The sequence below is a fragment of the Acanthochromis polyacanthus genome, chromosome 18, assembly GCF_021347895.1.
Source record: "Acanthochromis polyacanthus isolate Apoly-LR-REF ecotype Palm Island chromosome 18, KAUST_Apoly_ChrSc, whole genome shotgun sequence".
Taxonomy (NCBI): Eukaryota; Metazoa; Chordata; class Actinopteri; family Pomacentridae; genus Acanthochromis; species Acanthochromis polyacanthus.
In genome coordinates this window covers 35180928-35195849 of record NC_067130.1, presented here as the reverse complement: position 1 = coordinate 35195849, position 14922 = coordinate 35180928, and the positions used below count along the sequence as shown (strand labels likewise).

Here is a 14922-nt window from a genome sequence, read left to right as displayed (position 1 = left end):
GCGAAAGCCAGATGGCCCCAGCTGTTGAGGTCACTAACCTTCAGTTATAACTGTACAAAACATGAGACTACCAACTTCGCTCCGTTCTACCTCATGTTCGGGGGGGTTCCACGCCTTCCTATCGACATCATGTTCCAGCATGTGCTTCATGATGCTAGAGTGGTCAGCCATAATGACTTTGTCTCCGGGCTGAAGCAAGACCTCTGTGAAGCCTCACAGATTGCTCTCAAACACAGCCTCAGTGAACAAGCACGTCATGCCAGGCTCTACAATCGTAAAGTCAAGGGCTCTCCCCTGGCTGTGGGTGATCGTGTCTTGCTGGCTAATCGTGGTGAAAGAGGCAAAAGGAAGCTTGCTGACAAGTGGAACTCTACTCCCTATGATGTTGTCTCGGTGAGGTCTGGCATTAATGTGTACAGGATAAGAGACGCACGAACTGGCAGAGAGAAAGTGGTGCACCGAAACCTTCTCCTCCCAGTTAATTTTCTTACCTTGGATGTAGAGAATCCTGTCCCCCCTGACAACTCAGGAGACAGGGATGCGACATGTGGAAGTGACCGGGATCCTGTGGAGAAGGACAACATTGAAGGTCACGACAGGACTTTGGACTGGCTCATGCGAACAGCTGAGTTTACCGACCCAGTCAGTGGAAATGTGAGTGCAGATGAGGAGTATTGTGCGAGGAGCGATTCCCTCTCAGACAGTGTCCCCAGCTGTGCAGCTGTTGGTTCTGTGCCAGAACCTTCACTGGAAGTGGACATTAGAGTATTACCAGCACCAACCACTGAAGTTTGGTCATTGGAGTCAGCGTCCATCCCCGTGGCTCACTTACCTGAAGCAGAACCCAGCAGTGTAGCTCACTTATCTGGAGCAGACCCCATCCCTGTAGCTCACTTACCTGAACCAGCCTCAGTTAGCTTGCCTACCCTAGCTCCTGCAGATAATGTTGAGAATGTAGTTATCTGCACGCAGCCTCCCAGTGTTCAAGCAGGTTTTGGTGGTACTGTAACTACCAGATTAGGGAGACATGTGAGACCTCCTAGTAGGCTGATTTCTGAGATGTCAGCTCAGAGAGTTAGGGAAGCTATCCCTGTTACTAGCTCCATTATTGCATTCTTCAATACCTTGTTTGAAGTCTAAGTGTCAGGATTTTTTTTTTTTTCTTTTTCTCTTTTTCTTTTTCTCTCCTCACCCCTTGTGCTGTCTGGGTTTGACTTTCAGTGTTTTTTTGTTGTTAGTTTTTATGCAGCTGGGGTATGCTTTGCGTGTTGCCGTCAGTATGATGTTTAGGAGGTGTATATGGCATCTTCTTCTGGTCTGTATGAGGTACTGGGACTGGTACCGCCCGGTTCTCTTGCACTCCCTTGGGGAGGATTTTGAATTTCGACTGTGGTACGTCAGTGATTTGGTTTCACATTGTGCGACCCTATTTTTTTTTTTCTTCTTTTTTTTCTTTCTTTCTTTTCTCCTCTTTCTTTCTTTTCTTCTCTCCCCTCTGTGCATGGCTGTGTCCTCATGTTTTACTGTTGCTTGGGTTTGACTTGAGTTTAACAGAATTTAAGGGGGGTGTATGTAACAGTGTAAGAAAGTTGACTTATAATTATTGTTAAATTCCTGTTAAACTGGGACCACGACTATAGGGTTTCTCTTTTGTATTTTATTTTGAAACTCCACAGCGGACGTTTGCCTCGTGCTAAATGCGGTGCACTTTAGCGTGCGCTCAGTAGCAAACCGATCCTATGCTGTGGGTAAGTTGCTTCTCTGTTCGCTCAGACATTAATTTGGTTTTATATGTAAATTCTGATGATATACTGCATAAAGCTCATCAGTATTGTTGTTCACATGAATGTTTAACAGAACACTGGAAGAAACGGTAGCTTTGTTGCTTTGTTGATTACTTTTGATCCAGTTTGTTGGAGCTAATAATGTTAGCTAGCTGCCGCTAGCTCTGATACGTCTTTTAACATGGAGCTTTTCCTTGTAGTCTGAGCGGGAACAGATGCCTGAGCAACTTGCTGTTTATCCCTCACCCTGTGGTTGTGTGTTTGCTGTCCCATGTTTACAGGTATGTTTAGTTTGAGCCGGTTGTCATATTTAACTGTATTTACTGTTTAAAATAACAGTTACTGCACTTTTGCAGCATGTTTGCTGTGGCGTATTTTCACCACTAGGTGGTACTGTTGGTTCATTGTTGGTTTCACAATGCTAAAATGGGCTCTGGACTGTAAAAATTGTGCTATTTGGTCTAAAAACTGGTATTATGATTCATGATATAGGGAAAATATTGTTATTTTGACACTGTTTTATTTATTTTGAATGCATAGGTATTTCACTATGTTAGAAATATTTTTTTGTTACCATTCGTGGATTTTGTAATGTAAAACCTGCCTTTGCCTGGAAAAATTATACCACTATACGATCACATTTGCAGTAGCAAACCGATCCTATGCTGTGGTCTGAGCGGGAACAGATGCCTGAGCAACTTGCTGTTTATCCCTCACCCTGTGGTTGTGTGTTTGCTGTCCCATGTTTACAGAGGAAATAAACCAGACCAAAAGCATCATCCACCCAGCCTCATGTCCACCGTGTCACACAAGCAACAGACCAACATAAGAAAGGTTACATTTGTGTTTGGTCTTCATCACAGAGTCGGGGTTTCTGCTGGAGTGAACCATGCTGAGGGATTTATTCTGTTCATCCAGCTTGATGTCAGATTTACTGAATTCTAACTTCAAATGCCAACAAAAACACAAACTGACAAATGTGAGTTAGAATGAGTGACACCAACTGAACCAATCTAGACCAGTCACTGATCACCCTTCTGCACTGCTTCAGTTCCAGTTCTGTGTGTACACGGCATTCATAAAGGAGGCCCAGTTCTGCTTCATTCTGGGTTGGAAGGTCTGGTGGAATCTGGGTCAGACAGTTTAGCCCATCTCAGTCAGATAACCTGGTCTTGCCTGGGTTTTATGGTCTGGTCCAATATGGGTTAGATGATCTGGTCCATCTCAGATGGTCTAGGGTAATCTGGGTCAAATGGTTTGGTCCTGTCTGAGTCAGATGATCTGGATCCATCTGGGTCAAATTGTTTGGTCCCGTCTGTGCAGGTCTTGACTGGTCATTCCAGGGATGGGGAACAAAGTGCCTCTGACCCACTTTCAAAGATCTAGGATGGTTGTGGATCCAGAACTTCACACACTTAACGGAAGTTTGCTATGAAGAGGAAGCATGGTGGATCCCCCAGATCTGACCAAGACTGGACCAGCAAAGATAAAGAGCAGACTGATCAGACCCAAACTGATCACTGGATCAAGCCTGAGCCACACTGGAGCTCAGTGACAATCCAGGAATGTGAGCCAACTCAACCTCACTGAGGAGCTGCTCAGTCCTGGAATATTTAAGGAATCCTCAAACCTCAGAATCTCTGAACATCTGTTTTCCTGTGTACGCAACCATGGAATCCCTGTAGTTGTGAGGGACCATCAGTAATCCACCGAGTGTTCAGATCCTCAGACGCTGCAGTGCATGAAGACTCTTATGTTCACTCTTGCTGCTAACAGGACATTTGGTGGCATTAGTTTGATTTTGATTTGAATTTATCTATTTGATAGGGACGATGCAGTTTAACATAGTTCCATCACTAAGCGTGAATCTGATGTGCTGCACAGAGAGTTTATAGCAAATGCTAATTTCCAACTCTTGTCCCTAGATGGGCCTTTAAAGGGGACATATTATGCAAACCTCACTTTGTGAAAGTGTTCTTATAGTAGTGTGTGTTGCAGTAGCTCATTATGAGGTTCGAATTTGAACAGTTTCCTCCCTGCCTTGCTACACCACATCTTGTGAAAATGCCTGCTCAAATGTCCGATTTTGATTTGGGTCCGCTTATGACAAAATAAGCGGATTTAACTCCTCCCCCTGACTGCCCCCCCACCCCCCACCCTGTCCTACCAGCGTGCGTTGTCCTGGGTGAGGGAGGGGGTTGTGGAGTGGCAGTTCCCTCACAGTGCCACTCTTCTCGTCTTTGAATAAATTTGGATAAGGGTTCGGGGGCAAGATTCATACATTTGAAAACTAATTTAAGGAATGAAAACTGCATGAAGCTTCCAAAGCTCAATAGATTGTATTTTTTCAAAATGTGGCAACAGATGGGTTTTTTGTCCATTACTTTAAGTGCTTTATTATACAAGGATGACAGACTTGATTGTTGAAGGTGAACCCTGGGCCCAAACTGTCATACAGTATGAGAAAAGATCAGAGTGCATAAATATCTGAGCTGCCTGAATTGGTATGTACTGCCTTATTTAAAACAGTTCAGATTACTTTTTACTGATTTGGAGATTTTCTTCACATGTTTATCAAATCTGAGCTGTGGATCTAAAATGACTCCCAAGAATTTGAATTCATTGACCTTGTATTTCTAGAGCCTATCTTCACACAAAATCTTTCAAGTTGGCACCATTTCCTAATGGAGAAGCACATTGACAGTCTTAAGTTTAAAACATGATGATTGAGCTCCAGCCACTGCTGGACTCCATACATATGGTCAGTCAAGATTTCTGCTGCCTTGCTAGGTGACAGGAGCATAAATGACTGCATCATCAGCATAAAGCTGGATGCCATTGTCTGAACACATTTTGGGCATATCATTTATAAAATGACTAAAAAGCAGAGGGCCAACAATTGACCCTTGAGAGATTCCCATTGTGTTTTTTTTTTGAGAAAGGGTGATGTTTGTCCATCAACTTTTATACACTTCTCTATTTAGGAGGTAAGATTTGAACCAACCAACTGTTTTTAGAAAAATGAAAGCTAAAATGTTGTGGTTGACAGTGTCAAATGCCTTTTTTAGGTCAAGAAACACTACCCCCACAACATTACCACAGTCAAGAGACTTTTGCTTTCAACAAAACAAGTATTTGCAGTTTCTGTTGAATACTTTGGTCTGAAGTGAAACTGTTTAGGATGAAGTTAATTGGTTTCTACAAATTCTATAACCTGCTCTGCCACAACTTTCTCAAGTACCTTTGACAATACAGGGAGAATAGAGATAGGGTGGTAATTGTTGACCAGATCAGTCACCCATTTTTAAGACTGGTATGATGAGTTTTTCCAGTTATTTGGAAATGCATTTTCTGATTGGCAAATTAGTTAGCTGTAGGAAGTAAATTAACCCATTAAGACAGAGGCAGCTACTCAGTCTGATAGTTCACCTGGACTGCTATTGGTCAGGAACTACAACAGAAATAGATTTACACCAGATGGGACCATTAAGGGCTTTAGAGGGAAGAGTTCAAGTCTTCTGACAGCTGGTCAATCATTCCAAATCTAGTCACTTCACCTCCAGATGTTGACCATTTTATGTGGAAGCAGAAAAGTCCTACATGAGAAATAAGCAGACTGGATCTGATGTAAAACTGTACTTTATTTCATAGAGAGAGTGAGGAGATACAAGGGGTGGACCAAGGACCTCTGCTGTTGTGTGGTCTAGGTGCCACTGGTCCAGATGTGGACTGGAGGTGCAGGTTGTGGAACATCAATCATCTGAGACCTCGCCGCTACCGTCAGACATCTTGTCATCCCCAGAATAGTCATTGTAGTCCTCATCCCCAGAAGCATCATCATCATCAATCCCTCTCACCGATCTGGGTACCAAGAGGGGAGAGGCGTCATCATACTGAGAATAATCATAATCCTCATGCTCCTCCATCCCCCTCACCAATCTAGGGAGTAATGGTGAAGAGGTTTCATCCTCAGAATCATAGTCATCTTCAGAATCATCCTCATCTTCCTCCATGTCCTCTGGGTCATCAGATGCCAACAGGTCATCCATCCCTCTCAGCAGTCTGGGTTCAAAAGATAAAGCATTCATCTCAGCTCCAGACATGTCATAGTCACCAGAATCATCTTCCTCCATGTTTTCTGGGTCACCAGACATCTCCATGTCCTCCATCCCTCTCCCCAGTCTGGGTTCTAAAGGCATTGAGGTGTTCAGTGCCGTTGGTGCTACGTGGGCATCTACAGCTGTGGTGTTCATCTGATATTCAGTCATCTTGGCTGTTGTGGAACTGCCGTCATCAGATTCATCCTCGGAATCTGAGTCATCTTCATCAGAATCAGCATAGTCCTCTTCCTCAGAAGAGATGTCATCTTCCATGTCCTCTGGGTCATCAGATGCCTCCATGTCATTCATCCCTCTCACCAGTCTGGGTTCAAAAGGTGGAAAGGTGTCATCTTCAGAATAGTCATCCTCATCTTCCTCCATGTCCTCTGGATCATCAGATGACTTCATGTCCTCCATCTCCATCCCCATCCCTAGTCCAGGTTCTAAAGATGAAAAGGAGTCACCCTCAGTATTATCTTCTTCCATGTCACCAGACATCTCCATGTCAGCCAACCCTCTCCCCAGTCTGGGTTTTACAGGCATTGAGGTGTTCATCGTTTCTTCAGCTTCAGTTACTGTTGTGGAGTTCATCTGGGTATCAGTCATGTCAGCTGTTGTGTTGTTGGGGTCATCCAACTGCTCTTCATCCAAGTAGTCACCCAACTCATCATCTGACTCCTCATATTCATCGTCCTCTTCATCCTCATCAGTAGAGTCATCCAGGTATTCTGAGGAGTTGTCTGCCATCTGTAGGATTACATTTGACAGCTGCATTAGCAGAGTCTCCAACATGGAGGTTCTGCTCCTCACATTTCAGTTTCCTCTCACCTGTCGGGGTTCCACACTGTGCCAATGACGAGGATTCACCACCTGGTCCTGCAGAGCTCTACGCTGACGATCTGGCCCATCTCCTCTGGCTGCACTGAAACAAGCCGCCAGCATCGTGCACATCTCCCCAGCCGAGTCCAAATAGATCACTTCAAACGTGGAGTCCTGCACAACATTCAGCTGTTACTTCTCCATCCAACTTAAATAAACTGGATGGTGGATCAATCTCTCCTTACCTTGTCTGCCGGTGTGGAGATCTGCACCAACACTGGTCCTGGAGTAGTGCTGGTCTGCACCCTCCCAACCACCACATCTTTCCCCAGAGCCTTCACCTTCTGCAGTCTGCTTCCCAGAGGCAGTTTCACAGCCACATCTGTGCTCTGGCAGCTCACTGCTGGCAGGCTCAACGTTGCAGGATCCTCACAGGTGACCACAGCTGTCATGTTCTCCCGCAGCAGGTGGTCGAAGTAACGCAGCTTCAGCTGGTGGAACCACGTTCCGTTTGAAACCTGTGGAACAAACCAAGACGTCACCAGTTGGTCATCATCTCAGGAATTCCACCTTTTATTTTATTTGCAGATGATACCAATATATTTTGTTCTGGAGAGAATATTTAACTTCTTAACACAGTGGAAGCTGAACTAAAAATTTCAAAATGCTGGTTTGACATAAATAAACTTTCATTAAATCTAAATAAAAAAAATGTATTTTTAGTAATTTAGAAATAAGCCAGCCTGTGGAAGTTACCATTGACAATGTCCAGTTAGAACAGGTGGATGAAAATACCTTTTTAGGAATAATCATTGATTATAAGTTGTGTTGGAAATCCCATGTGGCACATGTTAAATCCAAAGTGTATAAGACACTGGGATTACTCCAAAAACTAAAATTTATACTTAGTTCCAAGTCCCTGCATCTACTTTATAACACTTTAATACTACCATATATATATATATATATATATATATATATATATATGACATGTGTGGAGATATGGGGAAAACCAAACTATTGTTCAGCTGATTATACTGCAAAAACGTGCAGTTCGTCTCATAAATAGAGAGATGTATAGTTGCATTCTATAACTTTTGTCAAATCAAAAATTTTAAGATTCAATGAGTTGGTAGATCATAAAATTGCCAATTGAATGTTTAAATTTAAAAATGACAGAGCTCCAAACTGTTCAGAACTTGTTCAAAATGAAATGTACCTCATATGAACTTAGAGGATTATTTATGTTTGCTCAGCCTAAAGCAAGAACTGATGTAAAGTTAAGTTTTTCATGTGTGGAACGCTCTAGATCAGGGGTCGGCAACCTTTAACACTCAAAGAGCCATTTTGACCCATTTCCCACAGAAAAGAAAACACCAGGAGCCGCAAAATCCTTTTGGCATTTAAAATGAAGACAATGCTGCATATATCACTTTTTTACCTCTATGCCCTTGTTAATCAGTTGTGATTAATTAATTACAAAGCCTCTAATTATTCATTTTTTAATTGTGTCCTTCCACTAATATTTATCTTACTTGGTTAATGTCATTTTTGCTCCTGGACCTCATATGTTACGTAATGTTAGCTGGAAATCAATATTTTGCGAATGTCTATCTTGTAAAATCTATTTATCTTAATCTAATAACTTTTCTCCGGTAAGTCGCTGCCCTATTTTCCAAGACGACACTCCTCTGACTCTCTGACCTGCTGCCTGGATGTGACATCGAGCCGTGTTCTTGCAGTAACGTGTATTACCCTATCATGAGTACTTTTGACTCAAAGACGTCTTTCTTGGAGTGGAGCTTTAATATACAGACTTGCCATTCTGGAGTACAAAACGATGTGAAACTACAGGCGTTGCTTCTCCATCTCCTCTGCATCAACCTTGCGCTCTCATGCATAGATCTATACAAACACTAGATGTCTCAAGACGGAGTCGGCGGCGTCGTCACTTGGCGGCCATCTTAGGACAGGGGACTGCTCTGGCACACTGTACTGTAGTCAATGGTAAGGTGGATGATTTCCTCACTTTAACACTCACAACTCGCTCAATTCTTGATTGATTTACAAACGGTTTAGTTTATTACAAACCTTATTAACGTGGCTATGATTCAGGCTCAATTCCGAAATCGCAGCTTTTCGTTGTGAAAAATGCGGCGTAGTTGTGTGTCTTTTCTGCCTGGCTACTCACATTGAAGATGGTGTTACTCACAATCTGATTTTCAATTATTAGGTTTTCCTGAGACCAACGTTTTTTGAGAACCGAATCTTTAGGCGAAATTACATTCTTTGTGGTTGTATTTATTTGCTTGTTAAGAGACTTTGAGACCTTAGACTTATTGTTTGTATACATCTATGCCTGGATTAGTTAGCCTGCAGCCGAAATGCATTGTGGGTAATGTAGGCACCAGGTTCATGAAAAGACAACATCTGTTTGTTGTGCATTGATTTTGGTTGAGCTTTGTTTTTATCTGTGCATTAGAAAGCTGATAGTAATAAAGAAGTGCAATGCTAAATAATAAAATTACATTTACATCCATTTATGCTGAAAAAAGCTGATCTGTGTTCATTATATGAATTCAATGGTTTTAATTATTCTTATGTAAGCAGTAAAACAAGTACATCTCTGACGTTTATAACAAACCAAGCTGTTCTAAAATCGGTTGAAAATTGAGCAATCTACAGTGATTTTAAAATCCATGCTCCATTGACTTTAATGTTATGAGTGATGAGCAGCCCTGTCCCAAGATGGCCGCCATGTGGCGACGTCGCTCCCCATAGGCTGACAGCGCTCATGAGCCATCTAGTGTTTGTATATATCTATGCTCTCATGTCCCAGCCAGAGGAAAACCCCAGCAGCACATCCGGTGGAGAGACGCGTCAAAATAAGAGCGGTAATTTCACAATAAAACTCCACATTAAAATGCAGTGAAACGCGCCTGAAAGGCAGAACAATTTTCCAGAGTTACAGGGAGCCACAACAGAGGGCTGAAAGAGCCGCACGCGGCTCCGGAGCCGCGGGTTGCCGACCCGTTCTAGATGACGAACTGAAGTCTGGCACTTCATTATTTATATTTAAGAGAAAGCTTAAAGCTAAGTTAACGGAATCTTATTTAAGAAATTTATTGTAAGGCAAAAATATAAGCTTCTGTAAAATTCTTCTCTGGATCTTTGTTTTCATTTTTCCTTTCCGTGTGAAAACATAAGTTGTGATAAGGGTAGGCGATATAAGCTGTGCTTCAGCCTACGCCTTTTCAGTCTTTGCACAACAGTAATTGTTTGTCAGTTTGTTGTTTTGGATGCTGACTGAAATAAACTAAACTTTTCACCGAGTATAAACTCAGTGACAAACTGAGTTTCCAGGGATTTACCTGTGATGCCACATGGCAGCTGGTGTAAGGCAGCTTCAGCAGCAGCCACGGCCCCACGGTCCCAACAGAACCACCACATCCCTGCTGCAGCGACGGCAACCTCCTCCCATCTGCACAGACATCAGAACCAACAGGTTACATTATCTCAGATGGAAACACAGCGGCTGCATGAGGCAGACGTGGTTCCAGACAAACAGTTCACCTTGGAGACTTTCCAGGTGAGTCAGTCTGAAGGTAACAGGTGGATCCACTGATGGAGCTGCACGAGGCTTCAGTGCTCTGAAAGTCTCTTTAGACTCCCCAAGAAACATCAACCCAACAGCTGCCTTCATCTTGGAGCTACCACAACTTCTAATGAAATCATCTTCAACCAACAAACTACACTGAGTTCAGGGAATTAGTTCCTTCTCTCCAAGCAAAGCCATTTTATTTACTGCATTTGTAGCAGAAACAACTTGAAGCTCATTCCTCACAGCTCACTTCTTCAAACTAGCATTTCCTCATTGAAACAGGAATCAAACTGTTCTTGAATTCATTTCCTTGAAAAAGTAGCTTTTAAACAGCAGCAGGTGGATGAATCAAACTCACCTTGCAGACGCAGGTCAGAGTGTCGGATGAGCGACAAGCGAACAGAGAGGGACGTGTTGCTGCAGAGAAACTGTGGTCGGCCCAAATCTGATTCGTCTGCAGCATCTGCAACACAAATGTTCACTTTTTACACTTTCATCATGTGGCCACATTTCCCTCCAAGCTCTGCTCTCTGCTCACTTCCACCTGCTGTTTGTCCCGCCCTCTCTTACCTGAGCTCAGCTCAAGCACCAGCATTTTTACCTTTCACAAACTTCCACACCGGCACCGGCAGGAAGCCTCCTCCGCTGCGGGTCTCCATCGGCGGCTCGGAGTCCGAGAACAGCGCCTCAGAGCCGGCCAAAGCTCCGTGTGCGTCCCGACGCGGTTCCTCTGCCGTGGTGAGCCGGGCTAGAAGCACCAAAGCGGGCCAAACCCAGGCCATCATCATCCGCCCGTTAGCCGCCGACATGCTCCGGTCCACTGAGCTGCTCTCTGCCCGCCGGGAAGCACCGAAGAGCTGGAAGCTGCTGCAGACTGCTGCCTCACCTGAGGATGATAAAGCTGCTCAGCACCTGGAGCCGCCTGCTGATTGGATAATTAGAGGAGGAACCTGAGCCGCTGCTCTCAGCAGCTGAAGCTCTTTCACTTCTAATTGTCCACTTTATTGAAGTCCTGGCGGTGAAACAGGGTCACCATCCCAACAACAGCAACAAGGAAACTCCTTCTCACTGTGGCCCAAAGAGTGCAGACATGAAACAGAAAGACTGCTACAGACCAACAGAGAACTTTCAAAAGAAACCTCGGACATTGAACCACAGCAGGATGCAGCAAACTCTTCATTTTAGTCGTTTGATGGAGGTTTTAATTTGCTCAGATGTGATGGTTTCTCCTCCAGGTTGATGTTCTGTTTTTATCACTGATTAATGTTTTCTGCTGAGAACGGTTCAAATAACGAGTGAATATCTGACATATCACTAGTTAAAGCTCTTGTCCTCTATTCTATTGATTTTGTCTTCTTATCAGCAGGAACGGACTGGGGGTCATAGGCGTCAGTTTAGGGGGAGACGGTGGGGACGTGTCCCCCCCACTTTTTGTCAGGGGTCATTTTGTCTCCAACACATTCAAATTCTTCACATATAAGCCGTTGTAAACCCAGTTATTTTCAGTAGTTTAGAAAATTCCGACGCTCCTGAACGCACCATCCGCACTCGGCCGAGAGTTCCACAGACATGCAGCACACAAAAACAAAAAAAAACGTGCAGATGCTAAATTTGCGCCCGTGCCAAGTGGAAGCTCCGACCAGAGGCGTGCAGGGGCAAAATTTCAGCCCGGGAGAATTAGTGCTATAGCGGCCCACAGACCCCTCTACCTGCATGTACTGATAGCTCAACAGGTTCAGCCTTTGATACGGTGGTTGTGAGTTTGAGCCCAGTTTGTGGTATTTTGCCGCCGTTCTTCGACATTTTCTCAAAGTGCTGTCTTACCAACGACACAGAAGCATCTAAGAAAAGCAGGCGTGCTGCACCAATGCTAAACTTTGATCTCAAGTAGAGGGCCACAAAATATCGGCCCACGGGCCGCGAGTTTGAGACCCATGATTTAAAGCATTATTATTATTATTATTATTATTTTATGACTGGAGCGGCCCAACAATAAAGCGGCCCACCGGGGATATCCCCGGTGTTCCCGATTACCCAGAACACCACCCAGGGTGTGCATTTCCATCTGACAATGTCTGTGGTCTTCACCCCCCCCCCTTTTAAAAACAAGCTGACGCCCTTGCTGGGGGGTAAAAGTGGCCCGGCATGGACAGACCGGCCCACTTCATGCGTGGTGTGGCAACCAACCAGCCAGCAGCACAAGTTTCATGTTCCTGAGTTCCTCGCTGAAAAAAGAAGCAGTTTGGACCATAATCCTATTATAATAATAATAAATAACCTTAAGCTTTAAGTAGGTTACTGTAAAATAATTGCAGGTATATTGTGATTTTATAGCATGTCGATACAATAGAATTTAGCTTACCTATTTGCCAGTCTGTTAGTGACACCACCTGTCTATACATGAGTTAACCACTAGAGGGCAGCTTAATGACAACAAGTTCATTTCACAAAGTTTGTTTTATTTAAAAATAGATGAACAATATAGATGTAAATATTATTTCTATATATATTATAGATAAATAACAAACTACACAGCAAGCAACTATACAAACAACTGTATACAATGTGATAACTTATCCTTTATATAAAATAACAACTATACAGCAACTATACAAACAACTCTATACAATATAGAAACTTATAGTTAGTTATACCTTAACCTTTGTCAGCTGTGTTAAAATGTTCACCACCTTCCACAATGTGGATTACAGTCCTCTCCGGGGTCTCCTCTGGAACACATGCCGGCCTATATGGGTAAGAGACAAAACATTACATTAGCTATAATAACACATCATCCCGTCCTGAAACCTTGGTTAAAACTAATAGGTCACATTTTAAATGTTAGTTCAAGAGTCTGTAACAATAAGTCATTCACTAATGTAAAGATCAGTAAGTAGCTAAGTCACACACTAAAAGCATTGTGAATAGAAATATTATTACCGCATTCAGTGAACAGTTTCTGCAGGAGCTCACTTTTCTCTGCCACTCCGTTTATTATTTTGTCTGTATCCAGCATCTTTAAAATATCTGGTTGAGTAGCCGTGAGCATGAAAGCCTCCAGGTGCTGTTGAGAGAGAGAGAGCTTCTCAGCCTGTTTTAATGTATTTCAGGGTTGAAAAGCTTCTCTCACAAGCTACTTGTGTGACAGACAGGGTAAGCAGGAACTTGTATGCCAGACCAATGACATGGTATGCATCTGTGAGGAGGTTGTCCTGCCTCAGGACACGGTAGCAACACAGCGCACAGTCCTTGCAAGATGAGCACTTTTTGTAGACCATCTCCACCTCATCTTCAGCACCCTTTGGACCATCCTCTGTTGTCTTATTTGTGTATTCCTCAAATACAGATGTCTTTAACCTCTTCCACTGTCCTGCCAGGCTGATGAGCTCGCTCTGTAAATTGGCGACCGTTGCTCTGTCATCAAATGGCAGCAGGCGCTTACTCAGCTGCTGGAGCGCTGCCTCTGGGAAACCACCAGCCTGAGCTGTTACCTGGTTGAAGCTTTTTTGGGTCTAGAAGTGCCTCTCCTCTGTCCACATCTGGGTTATCTTCAATCTAGATAAAAGATTAATATTGTTCATTATGCTAGTTTACCAATACTACATCATCATCAGGAGGTATTTTACATTAAAAAAAAGTTAAATAAATTCTGGGATGGTATTACTGAATTATTCTGATAGCGAACTTGTACAAACAAGTAAACAATTCATTAATTTATAGTCATTAAGTATTAGAGTCAATTCATTGATAATAACAGGTTAATTTCAACCAGATGACAACGTGGCTACAAAGGTGAAAGACCCCATCCCATCATAATTAGCAACAGTACAGGTTAGTTAGTTAGTTAGTTTCAAGTTTATTTGTAAAAGGACAGCGTGCAGTTACATTAAAAGATGGTTGCACCAGATTTAGCTTCAAGCTAATTTCCATCTGTAGTCCTTGGTCCTTGGTAGGTTCACATCTACAGGAGATGTCTGGTAAGTAAATGGTGGCTATTTTGGACTCCAAAGGCTAGCTAGCACTGTGCTAACAGGCTAGCTAACGCTGTGCTGAATTAACTCACTTTAACCAAATTGACATTTTCACCAAAGCATCAACAAGTACCAAACATAAGTTACTTGCACGTCACTCCTCCCCCTAACGCTGCTCGTGCTTGTGCCTGGGATGGAAAGTTCTGGACTCTTTCCAAAAGCTTCTCCCGAGCGACCGCCAAATAAATCAGTTGTTTTCATGCTCTTTGTTGCGTGGTCTTGAAGGGATTTTCTCTTTTTGTCCCTCAGCTTCTCAGCGCCACCTTTTTGTTTTTGGGATTTTTTTTCCATATTTTGCACCGACTCGCACCCATCCAAAGCTGCCGGCTGTGTGATTGACAGGTGACAGCAGCTGCAGAGTGAGGGAGTGGGTGGGACTTAGCCTCCACAGGGATGAAATGTGATTGGCTATCAGCAGCAATCACAGGTAAACCAGCCTATGGTATCAGGAGCTGTCCAGCCCAGCCTCCTTGTGGAGCGGACCACAGCGCTGTTGGCGGTGTCGCGCTAGACTTTTTTTTTCTCGTGGTCCGACCAGCCCACCGAGGATATCATAGGCTGTGTCCGAAATGGCATACTAACGTACT

General features: G+C 43.5%; 2 protein-coding genes across 2 annotated transcripts; both read right to left on the bottom strand.

Annotated features, from left to right (window-relative positions):
• Window positions 1-5407: 5407 nt before the first annotated feature.
• Window positions 5408-6903, bottom strand: LOC127530924 (nucleolin-like). The gene is made up of 2 exons (XM_051938844.1): window positions 6713-6903; window positions 5408-6631 (listed from the first exon to the last, which is right to left on the bottom strand). The coding sequence occupies exons 1-2, from the start codon at window positions 6833-6835 to the stop codon at window positions 5537-5539; spliced, it is 1218 nt and encodes a 405-aa protein (XP_051794804.1). The 5' UTR covers window positions 6836-6903; the 3' UTR covers window positions 5408-5536.
• A 30-nt stretch (window positions 6904-6933) lies between these two features.
• LOC127530969 (uncharacterized) lies at window positions 6934-12024 on the bottom strand. The gene is made up of 4 exons (XM_051938975.1): window positions 10906-12024; window positions 10663-10767; window positions 10075-10184; window positions 6934-7221 (listed from the first exon to the last, which is right to left on the bottom strand). The coding sequence occupies exons 1-4, from the start codon at window positions 11111-11113 to the stop codon at window positions 6934-6936; spliced, it is 711 nt and encodes a 236-aa protein (XP_051794935.1). The 5' UTR covers window positions 11114-12024.
• Window positions 12025-14922: the final 2898 nt, after the last annotated feature.

Excerpts from the sequence above, each read along its gene's own strand:
- LOC127530924 (XM_051938844.1), bottom strand. The coding sequence starts at position 6,835 with ATGTGCACGATGCTGGCGGCTTGTTTCAGTGCAGCCAGAGGAGATGGG. Across the intron at positions 6,632-6,712 it reads ACAGTGTGGAACCCCGACAG|ATGGCAGACAACTCCTCAGA; the intron begins GTGAGAGGAAAC and ends GTAATCCTACAG.
- LOC127530969 (XM_051938975.1), bottom strand. The coding sequence starts at position 11,113 with ATGTCGGCGGCTAACGGGCGGATGATGATGGCCTGGGTTTGGCCCGCT. Across the intron at positions 10,768-10,905 it reads GGTGTGGAAGTTTGTGAAAG|ATGCTGCAGACGAATCAGAT; the intron begins GTAAAAATGCTG and ends TTTGTGTTGCAG. Across the intron at positions 10,185-10,662 it reads CTCTGACCTGCGTCTGCAAG|ATGGGAGGAGGTTGCCGTCG; the intron begins GTGAGTTTGATT and ends ATGTCTGTGCAG.